The 14,484-nt window shown below is 35.8% G+C and overlaps 1 protein-coding gene across 3 annotated transcripts in view; it reads right to left on the bottom strand.

Annotated features, from left to right (window-relative positions):
* Positions 1 to 14,484, bottom strand: part of CFAP99 (cilia and flagella associated protein 99) — a 48,683-nt gene that overhangs the window by 29,462 nt on the left and 4,737 nt on the right. For all 3 annotated transcript variants that reach the window (XM_010710458.4, XM_031553201.2, XM_085223597.1), the window contains 3 exons: positions 10,607 to 10,751; positions 7,705 to 7,799; positions 1,265 to 1,377 (listed from right to left, as the gene is read on the bottom strand). In XM_010710458.4, coding sequence (XP_010708760.2) covers positions 1,265 to 1,377; positions 7,705 to 7,799; positions 10,607 to 10,751 — 353 coding nt within the window. The remainder of the gene's footprint in view (positions 1 to 1,264; positions 1,378 to 7,704; positions 7,800 to 10,606; positions 10,752 to 14,484) is intronic.

The following is a 14,484-nucleotide window of genomic DNA, read 5'->3' on the forward strand; positions in this document are numbered from 1 at the left end:
CTTCTGAAAGTAATTAGACTTTCATATTTCAATGAATTTAAGCTACTGAAGTAATTAAACCAACCAGTGGATCCTCAGGCCCTTGGAAGAGGTTTCAAATCTAGTAACAAAGTCAGGTCTTTAAAATTCTTGTACAACTTACATTTGTTTGTAGGCAAAATGTGTGTTTATTATACTGAATGAGACTGTGTGCAAATGACAGTTCTCACAAACCTACAATTAATGAAATACAAGCAACAGATAATATTGCTATTCTGTATCTCTGCATCCTTATATTGTTGTTGTAAGAATACTTTATAATTACAATTACTACACAAGAATATGTTGAGCCAAATTCTGACTTCAGGTATGTCTCTGTAATCATTGTAGTATGCATTGGAGTTGTATTTCAAGCCCAATCTGTAGCACTACGTTTACTAATTTCACATATTCTGTAAGGTATTACAGGGTTAATTCTAGTGACTGATATAGAACCAGACACAAATTCCTTTTCAACTGGCACTGATTATAACAGTTCTGTCTAACAGCATTTGCCATCATTTGAGGTAATCTCTATTGTAGTGAGGAGGAAATGTGATTGCAGGTGTACCCAAGTTAGCTTTAATTTATCTGTCCTGAGTGAAAACAAGAGCTAAAAAGTGACACAAGTTGCTGAGTAACTGAAATACAGGTACTCTTCCTCCATGTGAAAATGTTCCAGCTTAGCAAAGGTATTCATGCTGGTCTATCTCCACCAAAGTAGTGTGTGGTCACATCTGGCCCTTTCAAGCATTTAAACCATTAAGTGATGCTGCAACTGTGTAAATGAATAATAATTTAAAAATACTTGTTTACAAATATTTATTTTTATTTGTTTACAAGTATTTTTATCTGATTTGCTCAGAAGGGGTTTTACAACCGCCTGTTTAAACAAATCTGAGCACAAAGCCAAGCTCTTTTTCATGTTCCTAATATCATACAGATGTCGAAGTGACTTATGAGACTGGATTCCCTGAGAGAGCATGAACCTGCTAGTGTGATGTTTGATCTATTCATGGGCAATAAGAAACTAATTTAGAACAGCTGTGGAAGGACTTCTCTATGAGAAAACTTTGCCTCTGGGCAACTAAAAGGGATTACTATGGTCTCATGAAGACAAGAAATGTTCTCAGTGACTTAATTGGGAAAAATACCTTAAAAGCAAATTGAATTTTCATCAGAAGGTTTCTGTATTGCATTTAAACTCTTGAGGTGAGCACAGGTTACTTAAGTACTGACTGCTTACCTCAGCAGTGGATCGATCCAGTTCTCCTTTACATACAGCGAATCGTACAGCTGACTCCATTCATCTTTTATCCATGTGTTCAAATACAAGGCATTGAAGAAGAATCTAAGAAACTAGTAACAAGTGATTTATTTTCAATATGCTTATTAAAGGTATGAGGTACATAAAACTACCAAAAAACCCTCAAACAAACAACCATGATTTGTTTACAAACACTGCTGAAGAACTTGGTTTTATTATACCCTGTATTATAACCATATCTGCTTGATACTTCTATGTCCTTAGTTCTGCTTGGAAAGCCTCGTGATCTTCAGCTCTATTTAATGAAACATTAATAGATACTAAAATATTTTAATGGCCTAAAAAAAAATCTAGTGGCATCATGGAGATATTTTGATGCATCTTTAAGTTGATTCAAACATTGTGTAATACAAATTTTCATTAAAAAATAAAGTAATTGCTACTCCCAAACCCTGATTTTTGTTTCATTACTCAATAGAGTTTTGAAGTCTAATATACGTGCAGCCAACTCCTGATTACTTGTAACTGGGTGAGCCATAGTGCCCCAAAATATCTCAGGCCTGGCAGTGCACCTGAATTACTTCAGATCTTTTCAGTTCCCTGGGAATTTTGCAAGGAGAACTGGTGAGATGTACAGTAGCTGCTATACAATGTGGTCATTTTTTACTGAAATATAATTAATGGGCACATTCCCATTAAACTAGGAAGCTTCAATTTGGCAAATATAAATTATACAGCTCTACGTGTTTGAGAAATAACAACATTCGAACTTGTGATTTCCACTGGAGTTCACCAGAAGGTTAAAAGCCTTTCTTTAAAATCTGAGCTCTTCAAACAGACTTTTGAAACCCTCTTAAAAATGGCACTCAGATCCAGCATGTATCATGGACATATAAATTTCAAATTTGAACCTGAACTTTTTCATTCCTGGAAATGAAAGAATGCCTGGCAATCATAGAACATCTTGAAGTGGAAGAGAGCCAAGTATCACACCAAAACAATCCCAGTGATAGCAAAAAAGCCCTAAATAATACAGACACTGTGGGACGTACTGAAAAACTGCATGCAGTCACTTGAATATTATCCAGTGGAGACTGCAGGTCTTATTATTTCAGACCTGGTTTCAGTCTTATTATTCTTTCTTATTTGGGTTGGTTGCTACAGATCCATACAGGTCTTTGTATAGAGTTTCTGTTCCAGAGGGCTAACAGGCAGCTTCTTAATTCACAGGTGGTGCCCAGCTCAAGATGGGTTAGAGCCTCAGGAATTACTCAGCTATAAACAATATAGGTTTGGATCTAGGTGTTTGCAGCAGACATTACAGAAGCACAGAAGGCCTACTTTATATCTGTAGACTTCTGATAATTTCCAAGGAATCAACTTGAAAATTTTCTCTTATTTTCATCTATTTGGCTTTTGGTAGAGTCAAATGTCTTATCAAAAACTGAATGACAACTGAATAAAGTGATTGTTAGCACCTTGGATTCCCATTCATGTCTAGAAATTACTGTTCTTCCCCCAAACTGCAGATGCTGATTCACTACCTAGAAGAATACATCTATGTCTAAAAGCAGGACTATAAACTAAATGTTGAATTGTGAAGCTTTTTTTGCTTTTTTTTTTTTTTTCCTGTTTCCAGGTTCAGTGAAGTTTGCCTAATATATGTTATGATATGTGAATGTATTGCAGCCTATTGTTTTAGAAACTCATTTGTTCTCCTTATGGAGAATCTTTCTCTGTAATACACATGTTCAGTTTCATTTTTCACATAACATAATCATTTGTGCTTATGCAATGTAAAAAGAAAATGCTGAAAGTCTAGACAGTGCACATAGTCTCCAAGAGTACCAATGCACTGCATATGCACTACTTCTAGCAGTCACAACAACTAATTTTACATTCAGGTATCCCAGGTACAGATATGATGATAGACCCAGAGCATCGTGTCCATTGCCAAAGTACTTCTCTTACCCTATGGAAGGCCCTGACTACACCCAGAGTTTACCAAAAAATGTATTTTTACATCCCACGTAAGCAAGTATGTATATAGGGATGTATTGAACATGAGCTGCTATAGCTAAAAAGAAGCAGACTCTGAACTGAGAAGTTAACTTCAAATTTTGGAGTATTCAGAGTCTTTATAGAGAAGCTGCTGTGGAAATACTGCAGGTGGTGTTTTATAAATCCTCCAGTTTTCTTTCATTGGCTTTTATTAATTTGAACTCCTCTTCCCTGTCTGTGTCCTCAGTATTCCTCTTTTATAGCCTACTCCATTCTCAGAGCCTTCAATCAGTTTTCTATTATGTTGCCACATGAAACTAAGCCTCCGAATTATTGTTATCTGAGCTCTTCCTGACTGATCTTTTCTGTCAAGGTCTTCTAAATATTTGCTTTAATAATGTTCTACAAAGTACTTGCAGCTACCTCTCCAAGGCAGATGAAACTAATAAAAGCATATATTTTGTGATTTCTAGTTGCTGTATTAAACAGCTGAGTATGATCATTGAGGTCTCCCACTGCAACTCCAGTCATGTACTCATTATTAACACCATGTTAGGACAAATGGGTAATTCTGTGATGGATAGATGCTATGATGTATTCCTGTGAGGCAGAGTGGTTAACTGTATAATCAGACACAGATATTGTGAAGTATATTTTAGTCTTTTGTGTTTCAGTTACAATCCACAGAGAAATGCTGTAAGGATATGCCCAAAATGCATCACGTGGTTAAAGACTTGGCTGTTGCCCTGGAACAGTTGTCCAGGTAATGCAGGGGATACCAGTGATAATGCAGGGATTGCCAGACATTGGTTCTGACCCTAGGCTGCCTGGGCCCAAATCCACAGTATTGGCTTTAATAATTCACATTATAAACAGCAAATCTGGGCAGAATCAGACCCACAGAATAATAGAAAAATTTGTTTCTTAGCAATAGAAACTTCTGTGTTTTCTGAGCTGAATTACTAAGAAAAATCCCTTACATTTCTGATTTGTCTTTGGTCACATGTGAGCAGGTGGCAAGCCCAATATAATAGTTCTTTCCTTTTATAGCAGCAAAAAACAGTCAGTTCTCAGATTTCTGTTCAGTTGTTATCAGTATTTGTCTCCTTAGTGAATACACCAGACAGTCATTTGGATAACAGCATTACCCTGCTTACTCCGCTGTCCTGAATGTCCATAGTCCAAGAGTTTAACTACTCACTGAGCAAGATGAGCTAGATTCATTTCTTCTCTGAAAGTGGTGGAATTACACCAGAAATTATACCCATTTTTACAATTTTAACATCCTTTGGCTGTAGTAATACATTTGTACAGATGGGCTGAATTAATTCTTGCTTGTGAGAATTTGAACTGTCCTGCTAATATTCTCTTTATATATTTTTACCCAGGGGTATTATTTCTAAGAAGAAAATTTAAAAATGGGACGTTTCCTCATTTGAGAGCATCTTCACATTCACAGCCATTTACATTCATGATATAAGCTTTTGATTCGTGAGTCAAGGAAGTACTTGCAAGAAACAGTAGAATCATTTTTTCTGTGCAGATCAGCCACTACCTGAGAATGAGATTACTTTGGCTGCACACAACCACAGCTATCTGTTGTACTAGCAAAGGCAATCAAGGACCTTCCAGTCCACTCTTTTCCTGTTGATTCTCTCCCTCTTATTTTTCACTTGAAGTTGAACCACGTGTAAGCTTTCCTACCAAGAAATGGACAACTCCATTTTCAGAATCCTGAGATAAATGTATGCAGAAAAGTGTCCTAGCATGATCTCAGGTCCTTCTGCCACTGTTTGACCTTCTGTCCTTATATCCTTGAGGAGGATGGTCTTGTCCTACCTCCTACTGATCTTTTCCTACTATTCCTATCTCATAACAACAGAAATAATAATATAAAGTTCTTATTCAGTAATTTTACTTGCTGATTTCAGAAGTTCTTTATAAATGACTTCAGTGCCACCGGTAACAGCCAGAACAGAATAGAATGAGACCTATTCTTAAATGCTCCAGGGAATGCATTATTTACAAGGCAAGTATGAAATTATAAATGTTTACTTCAACTTTTTATTTCAACAGTGTCTTTCCTCTATCATACAGACCCTAAAATTTTATCACAAAAATAAAATAATAAAATGGATGAATAATTAAGCATGAAAATAGGCTTGAGTTAGCAACGCAGAACAATCCTGCTAAGTTTACAAAACTGGGTTTTATCTTTGATTCTGTAAGTATACAACCACAAAGAATTCTTGTATGTATTCTTAAAAGTACAGAATGTGATCTTATAATTTTCTGTTCAAGCAGATGAATGTGTGTGAACAACGTAGTATTATCATTCTGCCTGGAAAATACTTGAACAGGCACCAGTCATAGGGAAACTCTGAATTTCAGTCAAATGGATTCTGTCATGCAGTGCTCTAAGAAGAAGGTTTACTCACACACCAGTAGATCTCATAAACATAGTGCCTTTAATTTTATGAAAGCTACTTATTTGTGTATGGTTTATCTGCATGATTAAGAAAATTCCAGTCAGCCTGTGATATGCAGAAACATTTCTCTTTTAACCAAAATAGATCTTTTCTGAGTAAATACGTGTGAAAAATTATTTTCTACCTCAACTGAACATAGGCACAATAGTCATCAGGCAATATGTACAGGTCAGCATCCTGATGGAGAATCCCAAATTGCTGACGACTTCAGGCTGTTGCTAAGGCTGTTAATCTGCCTCTGGCTGTTTTTTGTCTCAGTTGCTGGGGGACCAAATACTGCTTCTAAATCCTCTACTGCAGGTGCATCAGTATAATCTAGTTTTACTTTGCAGACAAAGGACCTCTTCTAATGCAAGAAAGGAAAACCTAGGTACCATGGTGATGAAGATATGATAAAATACTTAAGCAAACAAAGTTACATCTACAGGAGAAAAAAATGTAGTAGGTGCAGATCATCACATGTGCAGCACTTCCCTACCAGACAAAAGACAAGAAAGGAGAAACTGTCTGAAATAAAACATCACGGTACTGACAACATATACATCTGTGTGAAGAGAATCAACAAGAGATAACTGGTATGAAGTGGGAAGATTGTGTTGCTAGCTGAATGAGCTCAAGATGCATCCAATCCAGTGGCTTTTTTCGAAGATGTTTACTAAAGAAGATGCTGGGAGAGCATTTTAGACAGAGTGATTTGTCTGTCTGTCAGATTAAGGTAATTCTTTTAGCCACCTCTTTGGTGGTTTTTTTTCTAACAGTTAATGAAATATAGAATTTTGTTCTCTGAATGGAATTAATAAAAACAATCCATGGTAAATACATGAAAACAAAGAGACCAGAGTGTTCCTAAAAGCATTATGCAGACAACCTAACCTTCTTTCTTCCTACATAATACAAAGCAACTGTGGTCATGAGAAAGATACAGCCATCCACATGAATGTTCAATGTTCAGAAAAAAGAGAAGCATCACCTTTTGAGTACTAATGATTAAGATTTGGCTATCCCCCAAATCTCACATGTATGTAGAAGACTGTAATTTGCTATTCAAACATTGTGTTGATATGTGCTTTGCAACACCCAGATTGTCACAGTTAACACAAGTATGTCACCAGTAATCTAATTTTTAGCTTATTTTCCCAAGAAAGCAGGGCGTATGAGAAAGCACTGCCAGCCAGTTTATCCTTCATCCTGGCATTAAAGCATAGCTTTTAAGATAGTCAGTGCTTTCAAACATTGTTAAAGAGAAGCAAAAGATATTTACATTTTTACAACTTTCACGAAAACTAGCAAACAAGTAGAGGAGAGAAATCCAAGCTGATGAGTAGGGAGGAAAAGGCAGGCAGAATTTTGTTGTCATGCTCTCTGTTTGGCAGCAATGGAACAATCAATTGTATATATTTTGTAATGATGTAATGATTTTGTAATGATGGTACACGCATAACTGCAAACTAGGAACTCTGCTTTTTCTGGAAAAGGGGAAAAGCATTGGAAGGGCAATAGCATTAATCATCAAAGTGAGAGTGGGTTTCTTGGGAAAAAAAGAATACAAACTGCCATGAACAGATTCTTCGTGTATGGTAAAAACTTTTTCTATTGCCTGAAGTTAAAGATGGAATGCAAGCAGAGCCAAGAGTAAGCTAGAAGGACAACTGTAAATCACGTGAACTGTAGATCGTGGGATTATTCTACTTCTTTAGATGATAAAAAATACAATTTAACAATCTTTGATTGAATATGAGGTAGTTGCTGCTTAAGTACAGAAACTCAAGATTTTTGTGATAACAGAATAATAATTCCTATTTAATTGCTGAATTTAAACTGAAAACTAATTTATCCATTTAAATTATACTGAAAGTTGAAATTATCTGATTAACCATTTACAATGAAGAAAACAATAATTAGTGAAGAAAAAAATTGTACTTTTATTACCTTATGCATTTTTACAGTGTCTAGAGATTTCACAATTCTGCTGAAGTGCTGAAGACCAAGCTCTTCGAGTTGAAAAGTCGCCAAATAGCAAATAACTGTCAAAAGAGAAATATATTTAAAATGCAACAGGAAAGTCTGGTGTACCCTCTGCTCAGCATGCTTTAATCTTAATCAGCACTTTAATCTTAAATACTCATCAATATTGCTTATCTAACTGGGCAATATAGTGCTTGACAGCAATTGTAAAAGGAAAGTTACAATATTCACCTTATGCATATTATTCACATTGTGACTATGCTGTGGTTCATATAAATCTCTTATCTGTTTCTTGAGTTAGATCTAAGCTAGCATAAATTTAGTTTTATGAAGAATTTATATAGAATTCAATGCAAAAATTGTAACAGTTGTCCACTTGCACTAAAAATGTAAAACAACTGTAGCTATCCAAAAAGTACCCATGATAGAGATCATCCTGATACCTGCAAATATCTGTTTGCAAAACTGGGAGATCTATTCGTGCAGAATTTGGAATCCTCTAAGATCTTGCCATGATTTTGCAGACATTTTATTATGTCAACCTCATCACTATAAAATAAGCAGCTCTGTCAACCTCTAAATGCTTGTTCCCATTTTCTGCTTTTACTTCCTGGCATTTCTTCTCTGGGGCAAGTACATCACGCACACAGCCAAGGTGAATCAGATTGTGGATTTTAACCTGAAACAGTTTCATTATCAGTTTGCTGGATGGTGGCTAAAAGTTTGTTCTAACTCATGGGGGTGAGAATGGGAGGCCAGTGATGGGGAAAAGGCTCATTTCTTTGGGCAGTTGTACCATCCAAAACACCAAGTACATATTCCATCAGTGAAATTCCATATCATTCTAGCAATAAGGCAGGGATACCAGGAGTCAAATGGCTCCTAAGAGGCATGACTGAAAAGTTGCTGAAAGAATTAAATTGTTATATACAGCTCTCTTGTGATGTAGTGAACATTTTCGTATACGTATAAGAAAGGTCGTTCTGGCAAAATTTAAAGTGAAGAAAAAGAAACTAAAAAAAAGGCTTTGATAGTGGATTTCTCAACATATTCAACATATTCTGTTTTTAATATTTTTAGAGAGGATACCTATTCCCAAATCATAGTTTATTGTACTTATTGTATTGTATTTATTTTAAACATAAAAATTCTAGTATTTAATTTCCCTTTTATTTGCAAGTGACTATTTTGCATAGATACAGTTTTTTATTTTTTATTTTTATTTTTATTTTTTTTCTAAATTACAATTATAGCAAATTCTCTGAGAAATCCAAGTCTGATTCTCTCATTCCCTTCTGGCACGTATGCAGTTTGATATAGGAGGAATCAGTTCTTTGAGATTTCAACGAGCCTGCAAAATTCACAGGCTTCTGTATCAGCTTTTACTTGACTATATTCACTTGCATCAATTAGACTTCACTCTCACTGCAGTATTTTAGCTGCCACCAAACCAAGAAATTCTGACCAATATGCTGCACCAAACTCAGTGTATCGTTAGGCTTCAATCTTGTGCTTTAGCATAGCAACATATTTAAGCAGCCTTAGTAGAATATACATTTATCTCCTACAAGCTTTATTAAATTCAAATCTGCTCACACATAGCAACAGCCTTTATAAGCAGCTTTGATCATTTAAGTGTCAATGCAGCTTGGCAAAGGGAATCACAAGCCGCTTAAAAAAATATAAGCCAATGACCTTAGACTCTCAACTTGTTGATAAAGGAAAATCTTCTGGGGTCTCCCCTTTGTCTATGATTAATGGAGGCTTTTGAGTGGACCAGTCCTGACAATCCAATTATAACAACACTCAGCTTATAGGTATAATTTACTTGATCCAGACACTGAAAAACAAAGCTTTGGAGAAATGGAGACAGTGAAGCATTATCATTTACAACAAACTCAATCTTCTATGAATTTTGTCCCTGACATTCCCTTTAGGTTGTTACTTGATTTAGACTTCTACATCTTTCATGGGATTCTGACAGAAGCAACTGGAATTACAGTAAAAATGAAATAGCTTTTAAAACATAAAATGTAGATGTGCTTATGTTTGCTATGTTTTAATATTTTCAATCATTTTGAATGAAACAGTCTGGACATTACAAAGTACCCCAAAGGAGTCAGTGAAACAATTGCCAGCGCAATTCATGATTCCAATTCATTTAGGAACTTTATAACTCAACCTAAGTGTATCTGTATTAAATGCATAGCATAAAAATATTTAAAAGATGATTTTTAAGTACTTTTCAATGTCTGAAATAACATTGGTGATAGTATCTACTCTAGCTAACTAGCTCATTCTATCAGATATAGTTGCATTATAACTGATTTTAATCTAGTAACTACTATAAGGTAGACAACTGACCTTACACATGGAGACAAGGCATAAGTCTATCTACAGCACTGTGATGACTAATGATGAAGAAACTAATATATGGATAGAAACAATGGTTTCTTATACTGTGAGACATGCAGTGTTCCTCAACACACAGAGCTTTGTTATTCAGTTTCATTTCTGAATGGCAAAGGTATTGAATCTCATAGAAAATAATAAAGGAAAACAATGAGTTCTCATGATACTTCTAGTCAGTGATGTTATTTCCAGCCTATATGTTACAATTAACCTAATCTGCAGGTATATTCTACTGAATTTCCTCAGGTAAATATCCAGCTGATACCTATGAGAATCCAAACTAAATAACAATTTCAAGATTTAGACATTACAACATTAGGCTATTGGAAAAGCCTATGTATTTCATACTGCACTGAGCACAATACTTCAAATGCAATAATAAGACCTGCACTAACAAAATAATTTTTTTTAAAGATCTGTGTTAAACATATTTGCTGTTTTGAGGAAAGCTTACCTATGTAGAGATTACGCTCAGAAATCAGACAGTATCTCCCATCGCGAGCAAAAAAGGCATTGACTACTACATCCAGTAAGGATTTATATTCTATGCATCCAGCTAGTGTGTCCAATACAAATTTTTCTTCTGCCACATTAAGAGTCTAGAGAGACACGAAATTAATAATGATTATTGTTTTCTGGAAATAAAACATTGGTTGTGTACAAAAAGAAGTACAATCATTTTGAGGTAACTGAAAAATACAAATACTGAACAGCTCGGAGGGCTGTCACATCACATTTTTTAAATAGATTCCTTTTTGGGTAATATTTTGCAAATCTGGAACTGCAGTACAGATTTAGTAACAGATTTTCTCTAGGTAACACAAAGTCATTGGTAGCAACAAGAAAAAAATTCATAAATGCTAAAATTTGTGTCTTTCTACTGTCCATCAGGCCATGTTCTTATCTTCTCAATTACTCTTCAACTGCTTTCCCCTCAACTACTAGTTGGTTAGCTTTGTGAGCATCTCTCGTGAGTACTCCAGCATGAGAAAGGGCAGATAGTTTAAAGGTGAAAGTAACATGCAGCTATCATCTTTTATTGCACTCATTACTGAAATTTATCTAAGACAATAAATCTGGAACAATATGTCTCCAGAAACAACCTCTCTATCTCAAATATTACAGCTTATTATCTGTTTTGTTGTGTAAAGCATAGTAAGCTTATAAGAGATGAATACTGGACAGTTCCATCTTTTTAATGTTTGGAAGCCTATATATCACAGTGTTGAGCAATGGCTGTACTGGATGTAAGTAAAACATTGTAATATGTGTTCACAATGTCATTCTCATAAAAAATATCCGAACACATTCTCCTCATGACATAGAATTTCTTTTTTCCTGATTCCCAAGTGTTTAAGTTGAAAAAGAAGGATCCTGCCTTTGCATGAGATTGACTGACTCATGTACGAATATGTTCTGACTGGCATTATCTCTGCCTTTTGAGAGATTTCCAGTGCCCTTGGTCTGCTTCTGGGGGCATATTTTCCCTGCTTCTTGACACTTAACTGTGGCTGGGAATGGGTCAAGTTGCCTCCAGAACAGAAGAGAAAGTGTAAGAAAGCATAAGCGTAGGATTTGTGAACACAATTTTCAGAATTTGTTAGTACTAGAAATACCACAAATTACATGGAGAAGTATCTGCAAAAAGCAAGCCTTGCCAGTGTGGGTGCATGATAATAAGCATGACAATAGGAGCTGTTTAGGGGAGCTCAGAAAAGGATGGGTAAGGAAAGAAAGAAAAGTTCTTTTTTCTGAAGGGAAGGGAAGGGAAGCGAAGGGAGGGAAGGGAAGGAAGGGAAGGGAAGGGAAGGAGGGAAGGGAAGGGAAGGGAAGGGAAGGGAAGGGAAGGGAAGGGAGGGAGGGAGGGAGAGGGAGGAGGGAAGGGAAGGGAAGGGAAGGGAAGGGAAGGGAAGGGAGGGAAGGGAAGGGAAGGGAAGGGAAGGGGAAGGGAAGGGAAGGGAAGGGAAGGAAGGGAAGGGAAGGGAAGGGAAGGGAAGGGAAGGGAAGGGAAGGGAAGGGAAGGGGAAGGGAAGGGAAGGGAAGGGAAGGGAAGGGAAGGGAAGGAAGGGAAGGGAAGGGAAGGGAAGGAACATCAGCCGTGCCCTTCTTGAGACTCCTCAGGATAAGGATTTAGTTTAAGGTGAAACAAACATTTATGGAAGAAGATAATATTTGATGAAAAGATAAAATAGCTTTCACCTCCTGAGAGGACTGTGTAATTTCATGTGCTGATCTTGCCTACTTCTAGGCAGAATATGCACATTTTGCAGATGCTCTCTGATTAATTTATAGCACTTCAGATATCAGTGCTAGTCCTCTCCAGGGGTCTAATCAAAATGCCATGAAAATGAAAGAAAATATCCCCACTGACTTCACTGGGGTTTGGATCAGCCACCAGAACTGAGTCCTCTTTCACCCCTGCAGTGAGTGAAAATGCTTCTTGCTATTTCAATAGGGAAAAAAGCTCTAGGATGTTAGAGTATAAATAGGAGAATACACTGCTTCTGCTATTTACAGTCTATATTGCAGACACCAGCTAGTATTTTCATGTAACAATGCTGATCATCTCAAGGAGGCATAGTTAAGGCTATTTTCCCTTGTACTTATTAAGTTACATGAGCAGGATGTTGCAGAAAAATCAGATTCCATCCTTTTCTTAGAAAGATCATAACATACATTTATTTCAGTAAGCAATAATACAAACTAGATTTGTGCAGTTTAGTAGGACTTTTTTTCCAATGCATATATCAAAATAATCTTCCATTAAATTATTTTCATATCAAAAAATAAACCAGTGACATTTGACATTTGGAGATTTTACTCACAGTTGAGTGGGCATGTGTGAGACATACAGCTGAACCAACACAAATGAGAACGATGAAGAGTTATGCCAAATTACACCATGTTCTTGCAAATGGAAAGCTCATAAACAGGTTCCTCTTGCTATCAATATGAGAGGAATAAAGGAATAGAACAGTGGATATGGAGTGGCTATTCCAGCTTTTCAGTAGGTGGGGTTTATAAAGGTCATATGATGGGTCTGATCTTGCAATTCTAATTGAAGCAAGTAATTCTGCAGAAAATAAAGTGAGTTATTTGCATAGAGAAAGGCACAAATATTGCATGATAGATTCTGTATTAGAGTATGTCTTGTTATCATAGCAAAATCTTGATTGTAGCAGTCAGTTGGAAGAAAAACTGCCTGGGATGATTCAGTTTGATGCAAAACTTTTTTCCCTTCAAAATGAACAGGAGCAGTCCGTTTTTATAGAAAGCCTGATAAAATCATGTCCTTATGTAAAATACACTTAATGAAGGATCTCTATGGATGTGGATCATTTTTAATAGATTTAATTGAAGATATTTAATAAAAAGAAGGGGCCTTAATAATCAAAAATGAAGATATTATCTGGAGGGTATCAATCTGACGGGAAGAGTATTAAAAAGCATTTAGGAAGATAAGAAAAGAGAAGCAGTGTTTGCATTCAAACAAAGAATAATAGAAATGAACATGTAGTTTTGAATGTGAATATCCATAATTTAAAGAACCAAGATAGATTTAAATAATTAAGTTAATGTGTTTTCCAGGCAATTCAAATTGAACTCTGTTTTAATACCAGTGAGGTCATAACACTGGAACAAGAGCATTTATATGCACTTACTATTTGTTTTTATGAGCTTTGAAGGCCATAACAGACTCTTTGAGATCAAAGGTGAAGACTGGCTTGTTGAAACCAGGAATCACACATCAGGTAACGAAGGAACCCACGTTCTTGAAAATATTCCCAGTGAAAAACAAGTCCAGTGTTGTGTTCCAAGCATTATAAAATGCTATGCAATAAACATAAAGATTGTAAATAGCTGAATTACAAGTCAAAGTATAATTTCTTTCCTGGAAGAAAATCACGTATGGGAACGTAGTGGGAACAATCAACATAAATTCTTTTCATGACATAAAATTAACATGATGCAGAAATAAAATATATGGAAATTAACACAGAATTTCCTCCAGACTAATTTTTATCATAACATTCTAATTAGAAGGAACCAAATTTCATTTGTTTTACTCTAAAAACAGAAGGCTAACAATCAGTGAGATTCCCTAACTCCACTTGTTTATAAAAACAAGAAATAGGAGCTGCAAGGAGGAAATGAGACTGGAACAGGCCTTTCTTTCTTGCTTCTTGAGTGGCCTTGGAGAGATTATGTTCTCTCTTGAAAACTTGGTTTTCTAACCTATGAGATTTACTTAGAACATATTCAAATATGAATGAAAAATGCACAGTGATGTAACAAGAATTTAAACTAAAAAAAGGAAGAGTTAGATTAGGT

This window comes from Meleagris gallopavo, chromosome 4 (genome assembly GCF_905368555.1).
Source record: "Meleagris gallopavo chromosome 4, MGAL_WU_HG_1.1, whole genome shotgun sequence".
In the NCBI taxonomy this organism is placed as follows: domain Eukaryota; kingdom Metazoa; phylum Chordata; class Aves; order Galliformes; family Phasianidae; genus Meleagris; species Meleagris gallopavo.